General features: G+C 37.4%; 1 protein-coding gene across 11 annotated transcripts in view; it reads right to left on the bottom strand.

The window, feature by feature from the left end:
• Positions 1–20,798, bottom strand: part of XRN1 (5'-3' exoribonuclease 1) — a 146,889-nt gene that overhangs the window by 65,559 nt on the left and 60,532 nt on the right. For all 11 annotated transcript variants that reach the window (XM_010330405.3, XM_074405802.1, XM_010330404.2 and 8 more), the window contains 7 exons: positions 18,893–19,008; positions 18,174–18,320; positions 13,717–13,806; positions 12,924–13,059; positions 7,145–7,201; positions 6,881–7,013; positions 893–962 (listed from right to left, as the gene is read on the bottom strand). In XM_010330405.3, coding sequence (XP_010328707.1) covers positions 893–962; positions 6,881–7,013; positions 7,145–7,201; positions 12,924–13,059; positions 13,717–13,806; positions 18,174–18,320; positions 18,893–19,008 — 749 coding nt within the window. The remainder of the gene's footprint in view (positions 1–892; positions 963–6,880; positions 7,014–7,144; positions 7,202–12,923; positions 13,060–13,716; positions 13,807–18,173; positions 18,321–18,892; positions 19,009–20,798) is intronic.

Raw genomic sequence — 20,798 nt, 5'->3', positions numbered from 1 at the left:
CAATTTCCTACCTTCATTACTACATGTGCCATTCACTTCTCAACTCACACTGATCTCTCTTGAGTACCTATAACTTTACCAAAATTGGTGACAAAGACATACATGTCACTAATTTCAAAGGACATTTCTATTCCTCAAGTTATGTAGCCCTAATATCATTGTTTACATATGCTATTCCCTCTTCCTGTGCACACATCATTATTCCCCCCTTTTTTTGTCTGGTTTAGCTATTATTCATTCTTCAAGTTCTATCTTAAATATCACTTCTTCAAGGAGGCCTTTCTGTTACTTGCAGAACAGGTCATACTTTTTTTTTTTTTTTTTTTGAGACGGAGTTTCGCTCTTGTTACCCAGGCTGGAGTGCAATGGCGCGATCTCGGCTCACCGCAACCTCCGCCTCCTGGGTTCAGGCAATTCTCCTGCCTCAGCCTCCTGAGTAGCTGGGATTACAGGCACGCGCCACCACGCCCAGCTAGTTTTTTGTATTTTTAGTAGAGACGGGGTTTCACCATGTTGACCAGGATGGTCTCGATCTCTCGACCTCGTGATCCACCCGCCTCGGCCTCCCAAAGTGCTGGGATTACAGGCTTGAGCCACCGCGCCCGGCCAGAACAGGTCATACTTTTTATAGAAAACTGTACTTCTTCCTAGCGCTTGCCATATTTTAATTAAATAATTAATATTGTAATCAGTTGCTTAATTACCTTCCTCACTAAAATGAAAGCTCTGTGAGGGTAGAAGGCATGTCTGTCTTATTCACTGCTAAATCCCTAGTAGTAAGTATGTCTTACACATACCATGAACTGAAATTGTAAACAAATAAAAAGCAATGTAAAGTCATTGACCACATGGACATATTCACAAAGGGCAATTATCATTGGAAAACACAAACCTTATTGTTAAGCCTCCAGGAAATTCTTCATCAAATAATACTTCAAATAATACATCAGCTTCTCTAATAGCTGTTAAAACAGAAAGAGAAAAAGAGATACTAAAAAAGCGTATGATGAAAAATCCGCAGATTAAATTTTTGGAGTGTTTGGAAGTATTTAAAAATTCTGGATATCACATAAAATATTCAGGATATGAAGAATGGCATATTAATATAAGGAACATTATACAAGCTAAGAAACAGAATACCAGTGCCTTAGAGTATCACCGTGTCCCAATTCCCAACTACTCCTTTTCTTTGTAAAAGAAAAGAAATGGTTTCTTTGTAACCATTATCTTCACTTTGGCAGTTATGATTCCTTATGTTTCTTCATATTTCTACTATATATATATGTATCTCTGAATAATACGTAGTATTATTTTGCAAGTTTTGAAACACACACCTATCACAGAGAATATATTATTTTGCAACTTATTTTTATTTCTTTCAACATTATATTTGTGAGATTCAGCCATGTAAACATGTGTTCATTCAGTCTTCTGGATATACAGTATCCCATCTACGGGTATACAGTAATTTATCCATTCTCCTACAGACACACATTTAGGTGATTTCTACCTTTTGCTATTATTAACAACGCTACAATGAACATGCAAATGTGTCTTTTACGCAGGTGAATGTTCCCTAGGTCAAAAGTAAAACTGCTGGGTCTTAGGACATGTACCTTTTAAAAAAAACAGCCTGAGGGATAACTAACCTATGATACGCTGCATATAGTTGAAGTATACAAGTTAGTGAGTTTTAACATACATAATTAACCATGAAGCCATGATAAATAGGATAATCACTTCCAAACTTTCCATGTCCTTTTGTTATCCAAATCCTCCTTATCTAGACAACAACTAAAACTCTGCGATCACCATAGGTTACTTCACATTTGCAGAATTTTATGTAAATGAAATGATGTAATGTGTATTCCTCGCTTGTCTGGCTTCTTTGAGCATAATTATTTTGAGAGTCACCCATGTCGTGTATCATCAGTAATTGCTTCTTTTTTTATAGCTCAGAAGTATTCCACTGCATAAATATCCAAGAATTTGTTTATCCATTCATCTGTTGATGGGGATTTAGATTATTTCTAGTTTTTGCTTATTACATATAAAGCTGCTATGAAGAGTCATGAACAAGGCTTTATGTGGATTTAAGCCCTCATTTCTTTTGGGCAAATACCCACCCATGAATGAAATGGCTGGGACCTATGCTATATGTTTAACTTTTTAAGAACTTACCTTCATCATGATAACCCACCAATGAGGAGGAGAAAAAATAGAACCTGCTAACCTACTTTCTAAAGTGGTTTTATCTTTTACATTACCACTGGCAATATAGGAGAGTTCTAGCTGCCCTATCTCATTGCCAACACTTGGTATAATCACTCTTTTTAATTTAAGTCATTCTAGTCTGTATGTGGTAATATCTTATTTGGTTTTAATTTGTTATTTCCCTAATAACAAATGATGTTGAACATCTTTCATGTGCTTATTTGCCATCCATATATCTTCTGTGGTAAAATATGTGTCCAGCTATTTTGGTCATTTTAAAAACTAGGTTGTTTGATTTATTAAGTTGTGAAAAACTTTTTTTTTTTTTGAGACGGAGTTTCGCTCTTGTTACCCAGGCTGGAGTGCAATGGTGCGATTTCAGCTCACCGCAACCTCCGCCTCCTGGGTTCAGGCAATTCTCCTGCCTCAGCCTCCTGAGTAGCTGGGATTACAGGCACGCACAACCATGCCCAGCTAATTTTTTGTATTTTAGTAGAGATGAGGTTTCACCATGTTGACCAGGATGGTCTCAATCTGAAGACCTCATGATCCACCCGCCTCGGCCTCCCAAAATGCTGGGATTGCAGGTGTGAGCCACCGCGCCCAGTGCCAAAAAACATTTATGTAGCATAAATAAAAACACTTTACTAGATTTATGTTTTGCTAATATTTTCCTTTTCATTTCTGTAATGGTGCCTTTTGAAGAGTGGGTTGTTTTTTTTTTTTTTTAATTTTGATAAAGTCTAAAGTAGCAATTTTCTTTTTCTTTCTTTTCTTTTTCCTTCTTTTGTTTTTGAGACAGAGTCTTGCTCTGTTGCCTAGGCTGGAGTGCAGTGGTGTGATCTCATTTCACTGCAACCTCCACCTCCCGGGTTCAAGCAATTCTCCTGCCGCAGCCTCCTAAGTAGCTGGGATTGTAGGCACCCACCACCACATCTGGCTAATTTTTGTATTTTTAGCAGAGACGGGGTTTCATCATGTTGGCCAGGCTGTTCTCAAACTCCTGACTGCAAGTGACCCACCTGCCTTGGCCTCTCAAAGTGTTGGGATTACAGGCTTGAGCCACCGTGCCCAGTGTTTTTATTTTTCATCTTTTCTTTTTCCTTCCCTCCTTCTGTCCCTCCCCTACCCTTTTTCTTTTCTTTTTCCCTCCCTCCCTCCATCCCCTGGCTTATTCTTTTCTTATTCTTTCTCTTCTTCCCTTCCTTCTTTTCTTTCTTGCTTCCCTTCTTCCTTCCCTTCCTTCCTTCTGTCTCTCTCCTCTCTCTCTCTTTTTTTGAAAAGGTCTCACTCTGTCACCCAGGAAGAAGTGTAATCATGGATCACTGCATCCTCGATCTCCTGGGCTCAAGTGATTCTCCCACCTCAGCCTCCTGATTAGCTAGGATTATAGGTACACAACATCATGCCTAACTAATTTAAAAATTTTTTTATTTTAAAGACAGAGTTTCTCTTTGTTACCCAGGCTAGTTTCAAACTCCTGGGCTCAAGCAATTCTCCTGTCTTGGTCTCCCAAAGTGTTGGTAGCATAGGTATGAGCCATTGTGCCTGGCTGGGAATTTTCTTTCAGACTCTATGTGTGTTATTTAAAATATCTTTACCAAATTCTAGGTTATTAAGATTTTCTCCTAAAAGTTCTATAATTTTAGCTCTTAAATTTAGTCTTTGATTCACTTTAAGCTAATTTTTTTTTTTTTTGAGACGGAGTTTCACTCCTGTTACCCAGGCTGGAGTGCAATGGCACGATCTTGGCTCACCACAACCTCCGCCTCCTGGGTTCAAGCAATTCTCCTGCCTCAGCCTCCTGAGTAGCTGGGATTACAGGCACACACCACCATGCCCAGCTAATTTTTTGTATTTTTATTAGAGACGGGGTTTCACCATGTTGACCAGGATGGTCTCGATCTCTTGACCTCGTGATCCACCCGCCTTGGCCTCCCAAAGTGCTGGGATTACAGGCTTGAGCCACCGCGCCCGGCCTTGTTTTGTTTTTTTTGAGATGGATTTCGCTCTTTGTTACCCAGGCTGGAGTGCAATGGCACGATCTCGGCTCACCGCAACCTCCGCCTCCTGGGTTCAAGCAATTCTCCTGCCTCAGCCTCCCTAGTAGCTGGGACTACAGTCGTGCACCACCATGCCCAGCTAATTTTTGTATTTTTAGTAGAGACGGGGTTTCACCATGTTGACTAGGATGGTCTCAATCTCTTGACCTCGTGATCCACCCGCCTCGGCCTCCCAAAGTGCTGGGATTACAGGCGTGAGCCACCGCGCCCGGCTAAGCTAATTTTTATAGAGGATGCAAGGTAAAGGGTTGTGGCCTATTTTTTTGCATATGGTGTCTAATTGTTCCAACGCCATTTTTTTCTTTTACACTAAACAAACCCTCAATGTATCCAGCACGATTTTTACACTAATTTCCACGTTTTTTTCTTATTGCTCACCACAATACTAATGAGGACAGCACCACTTATTAAAGACATTATCCCTTCATCAAATTATCCTGGCACATTTGTTGTAAAATCAATTGACCATATAGGTATGGGTCTATTTCAGAACCCAAATTATATTCCATTGATCTGTATGTCTATCTTTATACTAATTCACATTGTTTTTCATTATTCTAGCTTTGTAAAGTTTTGAAATCAGGTGAGGTAAATTCTCCAAATTTGTCCTTTTTCAGATTTTTCTGGTTAGTCTAGAGCCTTTGCTTTATTTTACAACCAGCTTATCAATTTCTAAAAATCTGGCTACTGAGATTTTGATCGAGATTTCTTTGACTATAAATCAAAGCAACTGATTTCATTGACATTCTAACAACAGTGAGTCTTCTAAAAAACGGGAAAACAAAATTAGGGAAGAAAATTCTTTTAGGTGGACAGTAGGATCCAAAGAGGATCTACAGATGCAAAATGTACAGAACCACAGTTCAAATTTAGGTAGGATTCAGGGGAAGGAGTTCAAATCCCAGCTCTGCCACTTATCTATGTGAACACAGGAAGGTTACCTAACCTTTCAGGTAAGAAAATAACACCCATCCCTTGGGTGAGAGTGAGGGTTAAATGCAAAATATGTTAGTACCTGGCACACTGACGGCACTATTAAGCAGTTCTCTTTGGCTAGTGGCCTGCCTGTTATTCCTGCTTCTCGGATGGTGAGACCAAGAGGTTGGGTGCCTATATATATATATATATAGAGAGAGAGAGAGAGAGAGAGAGACAGAGAGAGAGAGAGAGAGAGAGAGAGTGTGTGTTGCCAGCACACTGACCCCTGCATGCATAATGCTGCTTCATGCTGGCACTGACTTTTATCTGAATCTATGCTATAAAGCTGGTTATTCCAGGAATATCTCTGGGGGCACATTCAGATATTTAGCTGCTGCTGCTGCTTCCTTTTTTCTTCCCCCTTCTCCCTTTTTTTTTTTGTTGTTGGATAAAAAACCATGAAACGGGTGCGGGGCGGGGGGATAGGCATGGCTTACACCTGTAATCCCAGGACTTTGGGAGGCTGAGGCAGGTGAATCACGAGGTCAGGAGTTTGAGACCAGGCTGGCCAACATGGTAAAACCCCTTCTCTACTAAAAAATATTAAAAAATTACCCAGGTGTGGTGATGTGCGCCTGTAATCCCAGCTACTCAGGAGGCTGAGGCAGGAGAATCACTTGAACCTGAGAGGTGGAGGTTGTAGTGAGGTGAGATTGTGTCATTGCACTCCAGCCTGGGCAATAGAGTGAGACCCTGTCTCAAAAAAAAAAAAAAAACATAAAGTTCACCATCTTAGCCACTTTTAAGTGTATGGTACAGAAGTGTGAACTGTATCCACACTGTTGTGCAACAGATTGATAGGTCTGTTTTACATATGTGATTTAGTTGTATTCATAAAGTCCAAATTAATAATATGCACATTCAATTTTCAAATCTTTTTTTTTTGAGACAGAGTCTCGCTCTGTTGCCCAGGCTTGATGGAGTGCAATGGCGTGATCTCAGCTCACTGTAACCTCCGCCTCCTGGGTTCAAGTGATTCTCCTGCTTCAGCCTCCTCCGGGACTACAGGTGCGTGCCACCACAGCTGGCTAAGTTTCGTATTTTTAATAGACACTGGATTTCACCATGTTGGTCAGGCTGGTCTCAAACTCCTGACCTAGTGATCTACCCACCTAGGCCTCCCAAAGTGCTGGGATTACAGGGATTACAGGTGTGAGCCACTGAGCCCGGCAACTTTCAAATCTTTTAACTGTAACTAATGTAATATAAATTTATTTATTTTCAGAAACTAAGTGATTACAATGAAAATAAAGATAAAGCTCTGATCAAGATTAGACAAATGTTTAATTCGGGAGAAACAATGAAAATTCTCTATCAGTTTCATGAAAACATGTATGCTCACCAAGATCTTGTGTAATTTTAATGTGACATAAACTAAATTCTCAGCAGCCCCTTCTCAATTTCTCCATCTTTTAACCTCTTTCCAGATGATTATATAACAAAAAAGAAGAGATTTTTTTTTTCCTGAAAAGCATTACCTAAAAAAATTTTAACTAAAACATAAAAAGATTTAGTTTGTTCCTGATTTACAGTCACTTTCTGCTTGGATATAAAAAACAGACAAACTTGTATATTACTTTACAATATAAATTAATTTGAAGACATGTCAAGTATTAAGATATTACCTCCTTTTATTCCTATGATGGTGCCTCGAAGGCCAACTGGAACTGAGAAGTTTTCTCTCACATTTACAACACGGTCAAAAAGACGAAATTCTGCATCCCGATCAGGAATTACTCCATGTTGCTGTTCTAAAGGCTGAAAAGAAGAAAGCTATTAATTCTAATTTTAAAAAAAAGTTTTCCTACTAATATTCTGAGAACATTTTTGTTCCTTTCATGTATTCAAAATGAAAGCAACAACTCAAAATTCTTTGATAGGGAACTTACTCTGTACAGCAAATGGGGCTTCACTGTTACTCGCACTTTCTTATTATTCTTTCTTTGCTGAGGAAAAAGAAAAACTGTTAAATATTTTTAAAATATAAAATTTTAAAATCACTCAACTACTATTTCCACATGGCTGAATTTTAAAAAGCCAAATGAAGTGATTAACTTTTAAAATATTTAAAGTTTTGCAGCTGCAGCAAGGAGAAAGAAAATAAACACAAATAAAATGCCTATAGCTTAAATCATTATTTTAAAACTTTTTGCTGGGCGTGGTGGCTCAAGCCTGTAATCCTAGCACTTTGGGAGGCCGAGGCAGGTGGATCACAAGGTCAAGAGATCGAGACCATCCTGGTCAACTTGGTGAAACCCCGTCTCTACTAAAAATACAAAAAATTAGCTGGACATGGTGGTGCGTGCCTGTAATCCCAGCTACTCAGGAGGCTGAGGCAGGAGAATTGCCTGAACCCAGGAGGCGGAGGTTGCGGTGAGCCGAGATCGCGCCATTGCACTCCAGCCTGGGTAACAAGAGCGAAACTCCGTCTCAACAAAAAAAAAAAAAAAAAAAAAAAAAACTTTTTAAAGTAAAATTTTTTGTTGAAGTGTAAGACAGCATGGGGACGAAAATGAAAAATTACAAGTATGTAGACCAATGAACTTTAATAGTATATCTATGTATAACTATGCCTGGTTCAACAAACATTGCTAAACACAACATAAGAAATCCTTTCCATCTCCTTCCATTTACTATCCTTTCCTAAAGTAACCTTACTTCTAACACAAAAGATTATAATTATCTGTTTTGGACTTTATGTAAATGCTATCCTATTCAAATGTCTTTTTATAACTACGAAAAGAATTACACACAATGGCCAATAAATATTCATATACTTTAAAAAAGTATCAATTACTGATCTATGACCATACCATGAATTTTGTGGCCACTTGTAAACTACGGTGGCATTCACTTAACAAAACCCTTTGCTTTGAATTTATTGTAACACTTGCTATTAGAATCTTTTCATTATCTAAAAAATGCTGGAAGAAGACTTTTCTCCTGTCTTTGCTACTTGCTAGTTCTGTGAATCACACTTAACTACTTTAGGCATCAGCCTCCTTCCATCTGTAAGATGGAAACATTACCTGTTCTAGCTAATAAAACGAGAATAATTTATATCCTTTACAATTCATCAACTACTATTCATAATAAAAAATTTAAAGTTAATGCTTACCCAATTTAAAAAATTACAGCAGTTTAATTATATGGCAGTCACCTCTCTTTAGAACACAGCTTATGGGAATAAGTATAAAAGGACACAGACCGAACCCACGCTATATAGTCCATAAATATAGGGTTCAAGTATTTATATACTATAAAATGCTCAGGCCTTTAAACGGTATCTTTTTTTTTTTTGTTATGACACATTTCATTTATTCTTTCAATAAATATTTACCGAGTTCCATTTGTGTGCTATATATTGATTAATCGAGGTACTGGGGATAAAGCAGTGATCTGTTCTCTCATTCTAGTTGAGGGAGATATATAAGACACAAAATAAGGAACATATATAGCATGTTAGAAGGTAAAAAGCCTAGAGAAAAATGAAGCAGTTAAGGAGGATAGCAGTAGTGGGGGAGATACGACAATTTTAATTGAGTGAACAGTGAAGGCCTTATTGACAAAGTGTCTATGCTCTCAGCCCATAGCAGACTAGATTCACTAAAAGACTACAATAGCAAAAGGAAAGACTATGAATATTTAAAGGAACTTTAAAAAGCAGGCACAAGACCTGTGCCTGGAGTATTGCATATCAAAAAATAACCCATATGCTCTAAAATATTCTTAGGCATTATTACACTATGGCATTGATTAGAGGACATGGCTATCAAAACTGGTTCATAGGCAAATGAATAAGCTGGGTAATGTTCATAATAGGCCCCAACCCATACCTAATGTCTGAGAAGTTTGGGAACTGGCTACTCAAAATGTGATCACCTAGGAGCTTATTAGAAATGCAGAATCTTGGTACTGTGGCTCATGCCTGTAATCCCAGTACTTCGAAAGGCTGAGACAGGAGTTCAAGACCAGCCTGACTAACATGGAGAAACCCCATCTCTACTAAAAACACAAAATTAGCCTGGCATGGTGGCGAATGTCTGTAGTCCCAGTTACTTGGGAGGCTGAGGCAGGAGAATTGCTTGAACCCAGGAGACGGAGGTTGCGGTGAGCTGAGATTGTGTCATTGCACTCCAGCCTGGGCAACAAGGGAAACTCCATTTCAAAAGAAAAAAAAAAAAAAAAAGAAATGAAGAATTTCAAGTCACACTCTAGACCTAGTGAATCAGAACTATATCTTAATAAAATCTTCTGGTGATTTGTTTGTATCTGAAAGTTTGAGAAGCACTGTCTAGAGGTGGAACCCAGAATTGTGTTTTTAAAAAGTTCTGCCGGTAATTTTGATAATTAGCTGAGTTTGGAAATCATGTTCCAACAAGAAAACTGTTTTTTTCTTTTTTTTGAGACAAGGTCTCACTCTGTTGCCCAGGCCAGCGTGCAGTGATGTGATCATGGCTCAGTGCAGCCTCAAACTCCCTGGCTCATGTGATCCTCCCGCCTTGGCCTTCTGAGTAGCTGGGACCAGAGGTGTGTGCCACCATGCCTGGTTAATTTTTTTATTTTTTGTAGAGATGTTGCTCAGGCTGGTCTCAAACTCCTGGGCTTAAGTGATCCTCCCATTTCCCAAAGTGCTGGGGTTACCGCTGTGAGTCACTGTGCCCAGCCAAATACTGATACTTTTAATGCTGATCCTGCGTTACTAAGAAAAGTTTAAATTATCTCCAGAATTGTGTTTATGTTTTAGTTTTTTCTCCTTCTTTTATTGCCCTAGTAACATAATACTGAAAGCAAAAGTCGCTCATAACTGCACCTCCCTGACACATTAACAGGTTTAAGAAAATTCCTGTCTTATTTGTATGCACATATATTTTTAAAATTGCAGTAATCAAAGTAATAGACTAAAACTTCGTATATGTATCTTCCATTTGCAAGGTAAAGGGAAAATGTGTGAAACATTTTAGAAAGCTCTGAATCCAAATAGGTTAAAATTGAGGGGCTTAAGGTTTTAAACATTTTTTAATTGGAAAACTCACCTCAAAAATGATGGTGAACAAACTGATTTCACTCTACATTGAAAGACAATTAAAAAGAAATACAGGCTTTCTATCTTCAGCTGATTATCAATGACCCTTCAAAAATCAAACTCTTGGCTCTGAGCTATATATTTTTTCCTAAAGAGAAAAAGAGTCATCTAGTGGTGATTTTCTAGACTATAATCACAGCTCTTCAGTATGTGATAGGATAATTTAAATAATTAATAAAAGCATCCAAGCATTATTAGGCATTAATAATAGCTAGGCATTATTAGAAGTCATTTACTCAGTATTAACTCAGTTAATCTTTTTGAGGACCCTATGAGGCAGGTACTATTTTATTGTAATTTTACCAATGAGGAAACAGAGTTATGGAAGGAAAGGTTAAGTATCTTGCCAGGGTTATTAATATCAAAAAAACTGACCCAAAGGATTATAAATCATTCTACTATAAGGACATATACAAATGTATGTTTATTGTGGCACTCTTTGTAAAACAGCAAAGACTTGGAACCAACCCAAATGCCTATCGATGATAGACTGGATAAAGAAAATGTGGCATATATATACCATGGAATACTATGTAGCCATAAAAAAGGATGAGTTCATGTCCTTTGCAGGGACATGGATGAAACTGGAAACCATCATTCTCAGCAAACTGACACAGGAACAGAAAACCAAACAATGCATGTTCTCACTCATGAGCGGGTGTTGAACAATGAGAACATATGGACACAGAGAGGGGAACATCACACAGTGGGGCCTGGCGGGTAGGGGGCTGGGGGAGAAATAGTAGAGGGTAGGGGTATTGGGAAGGGATAGCATTAGGAGAAATACCTAATGTAGATGATAGGGTGAAGGATATAGCATACCACCACCATGGCACATGTAGACCTATGTAACAAACCTGTGTGATCTGCATGTATACCCTAGAACTTAAAGTATAATTAAAAAAAAAAAACTGATTCAACCTCAGGGGATATGGGAGACAGCTCCAGAACCCAGTTCTTAACTTATTCTGCAATTAGGTTGAACAAGAGAATGCCGTATTGGCAAAGCAGTAACATTTTAATAAAAAAGGCAAATTTGTGAAAAGTGACATCAAACATTGAAAAAGGCAATATAATAAATTCATTTTCTATAGACAAAATATGTGCTCAAAGTTTACTGCCTTAAAAGAAAGTGAGACATAAAAAATAGGAGAGATCGTGGATTTCAAAAATTTTTAGTAACTCAAAGAGTGTATGAGTAAGAAAAGTACATTTTAGGTCAGGCATGGTGGCTCATGCCTGTAATCCCAGAACTTTGGTAGGTCAAGGTGAGCTGATCACCTGAGGTCACGAGTTCGAGACCAGCCTGGCCAACATGGTAAAACCTGGTCTCTACTAAAATTACAAAAATTAGCCGGGCGAGGTGGCGGGTGCCTGTAACACGGCTACTCAGGAGGCTGAGGCAGGAGAATCACTTGAACCTGAAGAGCGAAACTCCGTCTCAAAAAAAAAAAAAAAAAAGAGAAAGAAAGAAAAGTACATTTTAGGATTATCAAAAGTCACTTATATTTTTTTGTTTTACAAAAAGATGAACTGTCTCTTTAAAGAATGTAGTTAGAGGCTGGGCATGGTGGCTCATGCCCCTATAATCCCAGCACTTTGGGAAGCCGAGGTGGATGGATCACCTGAGGTCAGGAGTTCAAGACCAGCCTGGCCAACATGGCAAAACTCCATCTCTACTAAAAAATAGAAAAATTAGCCAGGGGTGGTGGTGGGTGCCTGTAATCCTAGCTACTTGGGAGGCTGAGGTAGAATTGCTTGAACTCAGAAGGCGGAGGTTGCAGTGAGCTGAGATCATGCCACTACACTCCAGCCTGGGTCACAGAGAGAGAGACTCTGTTTCAAAAAAAAAAAAAAAAAGAAAAAAGAAAAGAATGTAGTTAGAACAGGAAGAAATAGGGGATTATTAACCCTATTCTCAAACCTTCTACTGTGACTAGAATCCAAAATATTAATTCTCAATATCAGAAACACTATAAGGGCAGAAAATTTAAATGCTATGGCTTTTGTGTATCAAAAATATAATTTTATAAGTTTATAATATTGCATAACACTAATACGTTAATGGTTAATGCCCAGTTCTTAATATAACTTAATTCTTAACATAAACTATAACATAATTTATTAATATAATTTTTAATACAAGTTATAATAAGAACCGGCCATTAGTAGTAGTTAATGCCCACATTAGCCATTAACATCTTAGTGTTATACAATATAAATATAATTTGGCATAACACTATTGGCTATTAATGGTTACTGTAAATGGTTAGAACTTTTTTTTTTTTTTTTTAAAAGACAGGGTTTCACCATGTTGGTCAGGCTGGTCTTGAACTCCCGACCTCAGGTGATCCGCCCGCCTTGGCCTCCAAAGTGTTTGGATTACAGGCATGAACCACCACGCCCGGCCAGAATGTTTTTTAAATTACAGAATTATTTGATACTAAGTAGAATCTCTAAGTATATGTTTTATTTGGTTGAAACACAAATGAATTATTTGCAAAATAATGTATAGTCCATTTATACATTATTTTGTATAATTCCAGATCTCATCAATAATCTTGGTTATTGAAAGTTAGTACCTTGCACTTTTCGACTTCTTCCTCAATTTTCTCAACAATAGCTGCATCCAGAATTTGTAAATCACAAGAAGAACGAGATAAAGTACTGACAGGATGTCCTTTTAGCCAAGTAATAATTTCTTGAACTTTCTCAGCACTAAAGCAAAAAAAAAAATTTTTTTTAAATTTGATTACAACTTTATCAGGGCAATAAATTATAAAAGACATCAAACTTATACAACAAATAATTAGTGAACTTAATTGGGACTAATTATAAATCTAATACAAATATGGACATGTTATCTCTTAGTAATTTAAAAACACACAAAAAGATTAGTTTAAAAGTATTTGTTGATATAAATGAAAGAAAAATTTTTAAGCTGTTAAAGCAAAAATGAAACAATGTAAAAAAAAAAAAAAGAAGAAGTAAGAAGACACGCCTGTAATCCCACAACTTTGGGAGACATAGGCAGGAGCATCGCCTGAGCCTAGGAGTTTGAGACCAACCTGGGCAACATGAGACTCTGTCACTACTTAAAAAAAAAAAAAAAAATTGCCAAATGTAGAGGCATACACGCCTATAGGCCTATCTACTCAGGAGGCTGAAGTAGGAGGATTGTTCGAGTCCAGGGAACCAAGGCTGAAGTGAGCTATGTTTGAGCCACTGCACTCCAGCCTGGGCAACAGAGTAAGAACCTGTCTCAAAAAAAAAAAAAAGTTATAGTATGAAATTCTTGACAAACCAAGCTGCAACTGCCTTTGGAAATAGTCAAGTGAACTATTAGGTAATAAATACCATTAAAATCTTGCTTACCCATTCTCATTTTCTCCAGGCCAAATGTCATCTTCATAGAACACATCCTCTTGGCTATTTTTGGCTATATAACTAAATAGTTCTGGAGCTCTGGCCAAACAAAGAAAAATAATTGCCTTAAAATATATATGGTTAACTTCAGATAAACTTCTTATGTAATAATTTCAGATCCTAAACAGACATATAAAGCGTATTGAGGACTATTATAATATAACTGAAAGACTGGTAAGTCAGAGTACTCCTAGGCCCTCAAATCTCCCACTGGCTAAGATTCAAGTCATAAACTTCTAATAAACTTCAATTACTGAGTCAACCCTCTTTCATGATAATGACAGCTGATAGACAAAAATGGTATCTACAGGTTCATTTTCTAATTTTTACAACAAAACTAGAGCACTCCACAATACAGCAAATTAAAATCGATTAGAAGCTTCTTCTGATATTCCTCAACACTCCATTTCTTTCTGAAGTGTGCAGGACTTTTGGATACATACAGCAAACTTGACATATGTGCTTATCTTTTGTCCCTCTCCAATCCATTCAAATGACAATATAGTATAAAAAAGAGCACAGGCCGGGCGCGGTGGCTCAAGCCTGTAATCCCAGCACTTTGGGAGGCCGAGGCGGGTGGATCACGAGGTCAAGAGATCGAGACCATCCTGGTCAATATGGTGAAACCCCGTCTCTACTAAAAATACAAAAAATTAGCTGGGCATGGTGGTGCGTGCCTGTAGTCCCAGCTACTCAGGAGGCTGAGGCAGGAGAATTGCCTGAACCCGGGAGGCGGAGGTTGCGGTGAGCCGAGATCGCGCCATTGCACTCCAGCCTGGGTAACAAGAGCGAAACTCCGTCTCAAAAAAAAAAAAAAAAGAGCACAGAACTAGAGAGACAGATGAAAAATGAAGCACAGTATCTGGTGGCATATATAACCCATTAAAATTTTAGAAATTGGAAAATGGATAAATGTTATTGATTTGACAGACAGGAATAAGCTAAACCCTTCGCTACCAGTGGGAGGAGGCAACAAGAAGGAATTTGATTTAAAACACAGAACACTCTAAAAAAAGCTCAGGAATTATAGGTTCCAGGTACATTTGAAAGTGTGGCATGAGGTTTAGTAAGATTTAAAGTTTGTATAAGCAGTTAGAGGGTCATGTGGTTGCCTGCCTATCACCCCAGCATACAACCTGTAACTATATTTTGAAGAGGTCAAATAGGAGATACTCTAGCCTTGTATATGCCAGTCACAGGGAGCTGGGCGTGAGGATGGCACAAGGAGGAGATGACAGGTGTTTTACTGAAAACAGGGAATTAATGAAAGCATAAATACTGTACAATGTGTCACTAGGAAGCAGACTAGGAGGCATAAGGTCTCTAGAAATGGACTCTGCAATGGAAACAAGCATGCACGAAGTTTAGTAGAAAGTGCTTGTGTGATCAACACCTGTGGAAGGGAAGGGAAAGCAGAATTGGGCACAGGGAGAGAGGCTGGGCTGTGATTAATTCTCAATGAATTCCTTGGCCAACCCCACAAAGATCTCAAACTGAAATGGCCCTTCAGACTAGTCTTGAATTGGGGTAACCAGAATGTCTAGGCTTCTATACCTCCTTATAGATCAGGCATTGATCTGTAGCTGTTGTAGGAAGGAAAAGCAACTTTAGGTGAGGCAGTCTTCCTCATCCAGGCAATTATTGAAGAGGGCTCATAGCTGAGGACTGTCAGAAAGCAGCATTCCTGCTGCAGGAAGATAGGTCTTTAAGTCTTGAAACACAATCTGGGAGATGTAGCACAGTATCCACTTTGTAACGAAACCCCCTTTCCCTGGTTAACTTCCAGAATACTGACAATCAGTTTTATCCACTACATTCATATCTATTGCCAAGGAAAAGGCTGGAGGCCACCTCTTGGCGAAAGAAAAGATAAACACGCAAGTAGTGATACTAGGAGGTCCTCTGTAGAAACAGTAAATTCCCACCTGATAAGCCCTACCTAAGTACACTAAATTTCCAATCAGCTTTTTAGTGCCTCATTCTTAAATATGATTGGGTATCAAATAATCACCAGATAAGAACAACAATAAAAAACTTTAACATGAAAGAGAGACCAAATCAAACAGGAAGAATAAAAGCTATTGGAGAAAACAGAAAACACAAAAAACAGAAGGAATCCTAGAATCATCTTCAGAGAAATAAATGAAGATATTCCATTTACTGTAAGAACAAGATGCTATATATAGCCAGAGAATAAGGACATACTTTTAGTAAAAAATGATTAAATCAAATAGAAATTTTAAATGATAAACAATAAACTTGAAAAGATTTCCCAGAGTAGAACAGAAGTATAACAATATAGGAAATGGATGAGGAGAGAGAAAACGAAGAGGATTAATCCAGAAGGTTTAAGATTTAACTAAAGGGATACCCAGAAATAGAAAGCGGAAAAAAATAGTGAGGAGAAAATTATCAAAGAAATAATACAAGACAGAGTCTCAGAATGGAAGGGCATCAGTTTCAAGCCTGAAAGGGATGAACAGAAGAAAGGGAAAAAAAGATCCATACCAAGGCACACATCCTCACATTATTAAAGACCACCAGTAAAGGAAAAGTGCTAAAAATATTTCAGAAAATAAAAATAGATCACATATAGAAATTCAGAATCAGAATGGCGAAGGTTTTATCAATAGCTATATGGAAATGAAATGAGAATGGAATAGTGCTTTCAAAATTCTGAGGGAAGTCTGGGTGTGTCGGCTCATGCCTGTAATCCCAGCACTTTGGGAGGCCGAGGCAGGCAGATCATTTGAGGTCAGGGGTTTGAGACTAACATGGTGAAACCCCATCTCTACTGAAAAAAAAAAAAAAAAAAAAAAAAAAAGTATAAAATTTAGCCAGATGTGATAGCAGGTGCCCATAATCCCAGATACTTGGGAGGCTGAGGTAGAAGAATCACTTGAACTGGGGAGGCAGAGATTGCAGTGAGCTGAAATCATGCAGCACTCCAGCCTGGGCAACAGGGCAAGACTGTCTTAAAAACAAAAACAAAAACAAAATTCTGAAGGAAAATAATCTTCAATCCAGGATTCTATACCCAGGCAAACTAACAATCAAGTGCAGGAGAAGAATAAAGACATCTCTAGACATACAAGTTTCCTCAGAAGCTACTAAAGTACGTATTCCATCAAAATGGAGATATAAATCAGAAAGAGTGAGGTATGAGAGTCAGAAAATGAAGGAATCCTATATGGCTGACTGGTGAAGAGAACTGAGTTTCTAGGATGACAGTACTGGGAAACTCCAGAATGAGAGACGCACAACAGCCCTAGAGAGCAATCAGTTCAAACGGAAGCAGGAAGACAGAAAGTTTCAAAGACGACTTGAGGAAAATGGAACTGAGCAATGACCTCATCTGTTTGACCACACTGAGTTTTACAGTGGCAGAGATTAGGGCTGAATTTGTTATGTGCAAGCAGCAAATGAAAAAACAGCAGAGAAAACAAAAATGTGTACAAAAAAGGAAACATCATCTTAATACTCCATAAGGTCGAGCTGTGAACATTTACTTCATTATAATGAAGTAAATCTTTAATAAAGACTTAATTAAAAATCTTGATAAAACTTTAGTGAGAGGGGAAGTATGTGTGTGAGGGAATCCAGTGTGGTGGTAGTCAAAGAAAGCTGAAGCTCAGAGTAGGAAAGCCACTCATAGTAGAAAATCCATAAATACATTAAGTTGAAAAATTAAGAAAAAGTAGTTTAAATATGACCTTTTCAAGAAATAAGAAAGTGGACAGACAAACAATCTACATTTCCAGATGGTAATATGGGAATGAATCGTGTCCTGCCCCACTCAGAAATTACAGAATGTGACTTTATTTGGAAACTGGGTTTTTAGTAGAGGCAGTCAAATAAAATGTGGCCATTAGCATGGGGTCTAATCCAATATAACTGGTGTCCTTATAAAAAGGGGAAATTAGGACACAGAGGCAGGGAAATAAAGATGAAAAATTATGTGAGACACCCAGCAAGAACATCATGTGCAATTTCCTAGATAATTTCAGCAACAGAATTCAATAATTCTAGGATAGTAACCTGTGCAGCTACATAGTTCTAAGAATCAGAAAAATCCACTATGCTAAGAACTTTGTTTATCCATACCAGTCCTCTCAGTAATGACACAGGTATGCGAAGTAGTGGACAATTTATGACAGTAAGTTAAGAAAATTTTAACTAAGGAAGTCAATTCTCATTGTATTTTTTCTTTTTAATAATATGGTATTTTTTTACTCTATTTTAGCTAGTGGCTATGACATTCCATGATGCAAAATTAAGTCTACATATAACATATGCCAGATTTTACCAATGGAAAATTTGTCCTCTAAAACTAATGTCAGCAAGGCAAAATAAACAGTATTTTCCTAAGATTTTGGATGTCTACTAGGATCTTATTAGGTACTTACCTCTCTAAGTACTCTGCCAGTAGTTGCTCTGCTGCAGATGAATACATCCATTCACTTCCAACTTTCTTAGTATATCCAGGTACCTCCTCATTTTTCTTGTTGAATTTGAGATTTAAACCCACATTTGCTTTATGGTCTCCATGAGGGCTGAATTTAAACCATATATGCACGCATGCACAGACACACGCACACACACACATGCACGCACACACAGACACACACACACACACACACACACACACATACCAGTTTTAAAATGTTGTTCAAGGAATAAAAGGTTTTGCTTTCAATTCTTAGAAAACTTCAGTTTTGATTATTCCTCTATATTTTAGTTATTATGGTTATTTCCACAGTAGCAGTAATTGAAAAACTAGAAGAAAAGCTTCAAAACCCAAGTTAACAAAGCATGTAAATAAATTATGTAATTATAAAGGAAAATGAAAAAACGAGATGCAAGGAAATATACTATTGAGGTTCACACACACCCTCTGATACCTTTTTTCAAGGTTCAATTTGTTAGCTGCTAAAAAATAAGAACTGTCTTTTCCAACCACCTAAAACATGTGCCATTCAGATGAAAGATTACCATCAGAGAAATTTATGCATAATTTTAAGACAATTCAGAGCAATTAATAAGAAAATACTGAAATATTAAGCATTTAATCTTTATCATTTAATTTTTCTGCCACTTTAAGTAAATTTCTCTAACATAAACTTACTTTCTCCTAGATCCTCTTCCAATAAAAATACTTCCTGTAAACCTTGAAACAAGGTATCCACTCACTCCAAGGCGACTGGCCAACACATATCCTGGGTTGTACTTTATAGAATATTTCTTTAAATATAAAAACAAAAAGGTCAATTATGGAAACACAAGTTTACATTAAATGTTATTTCTTTACCTTTAAAATCTGGAGATAATCAAGACATCACTAACCATTGGATTGTGGCAATATAAGGATTCTCACTTAGATCCATTTCCCCTTTTTTTTGAAAGGATCTGTAGGCAGAATTTTTCTGCTCCTCTCTCTTTCTCCTTAAAGGACAGAATTCCCAAGGATGGATAAAAGGGGGGAGGAAATATACAATTTGTGAAACTGTCTCAAGAAATAAACTCTACTGTAAGTACTAAATGGCAAACTCCACAGGCAAGTTTTTTGTTTGTTTTTGTTTCTACTAATTTTCATATTCCAAGCAGGGCCTAGCAAAGTACTTGGGACAAAATGAGGCCTGAGTAATTACTAGACTAAATTAAAAAATAGGTTCATCATCAAAATAGTTGCTACTGAGAAAAATTAACTGTCCTTCATACATGGATATAAGTAATATTCTCTTCCCCCAATATTTACTATCATATGAAAATATACAAGTATGTATAGACCTATAATTAGTACAGTCAATTAAATGTAACCTTAATTTATATATTTAAGGGAAGAAAACATATTGTCACATTAAAAGAAAAAGTAACAGATCATACAATATTTAACCAGGAAGCAAATGATTCATGAATCCAATACTAACTAGGATAAACTACCATATACTCCTAACATCATGTACATAAAAATAAAACATACTTAAGAAAGTCATCAGATTTGGCAATAATATACTACAAATCAGGTATGCTTTCCAGAATAGATGGAAGAATAAGGTAGTAGGTCTCAATCATAAGTAGCAACACTTTTCTAACAAGCATATGGAAATGTGTAGAGGCACATTTAATTACAATAATTGGCATGGGCTACTAGCACTTAATGCCCTTGAGCCAAAGATGCCAACTGTTCTGCCATATACAAAACAACTGCATTTAATACATAATTGTCCTGCCCAAATTGCCAATAGTACTCCTTTTGAGAAATAATGGGTTTTGCTGTAATTTAAAACTAATTAAAACAATCACAAACATCCTAGAAAATATAAAATAAGCTGAGAATACTGTGGTAGAAAAATAATGCAGCTTGAGTGAATGTAAAAAGAAGGAAACTAAACTGGAGAAGGCACGCCCATCAATACTGCATACTATTATACAAGAGGACAGGCTCCTCTAGATCTAGAAAGAGCTGGGGAGGAAGGAACACAAGTCCTTTAAGCTTCACTGATTCCCAGAACAAAACTCAGCTACTTTATCTAATGGGCCACTCTCCTGGCTTCCTGACTATGCTGTCTAAATTTGTTCTTCCACAGGCACCAGATGGTAAGATTTTAGGAATGACTGCCTTTCATACATAAAGTTTCCTAACGGGTTTAGTGATACCTAATGCCCTAAATTCATTTCACAGGAAGAAAGCTTTAGATTTTACCATTAGTGGGGGGAAAAAGCCTAAGTAGCTGGCTGACTGTGAATTTGTTTTAGCTAAGTTAATTATCCAGCCAATAAATAAGAACAAATGACAGTAACAGAACCTTCCCTCTATTTTAACAAGAGAAAAGAAAGCCACTGGAAATTTTTGGTGAGGAAGTTCTGAAAAAGATGCTGTGAACTTAAAGCAATTTCCCAATATTCTTTAGGGTTGAGATTGTTCATTCTTAGCTGAGTAGATACATACAACCTTTGCAGAAACCCACATTTGTCATTTGCAACTAAAAATGTGGGCTCTGAATTATTATTAAAAGTTTAAAACACATAAA

Source organism: Saimiri boliviensis, chromosome 9, assembly GCF_048565385.1.
Source record: "Saimiri boliviensis isolate mSaiBol1 chromosome 9, mSaiBol1.pri, whole genome shotgun sequence".
In the NCBI taxonomy this organism is placed as follows: domain Eukaryota; kingdom Metazoa; phylum Chordata; class Mammalia; order Primates; family Cebidae; genus Saimiri; species Saimiri boliviensis.
Note: the sequence above shows the minus strand (reverse complement) of the source record. Positions and strands in the feature narration are given on the sequence as shown.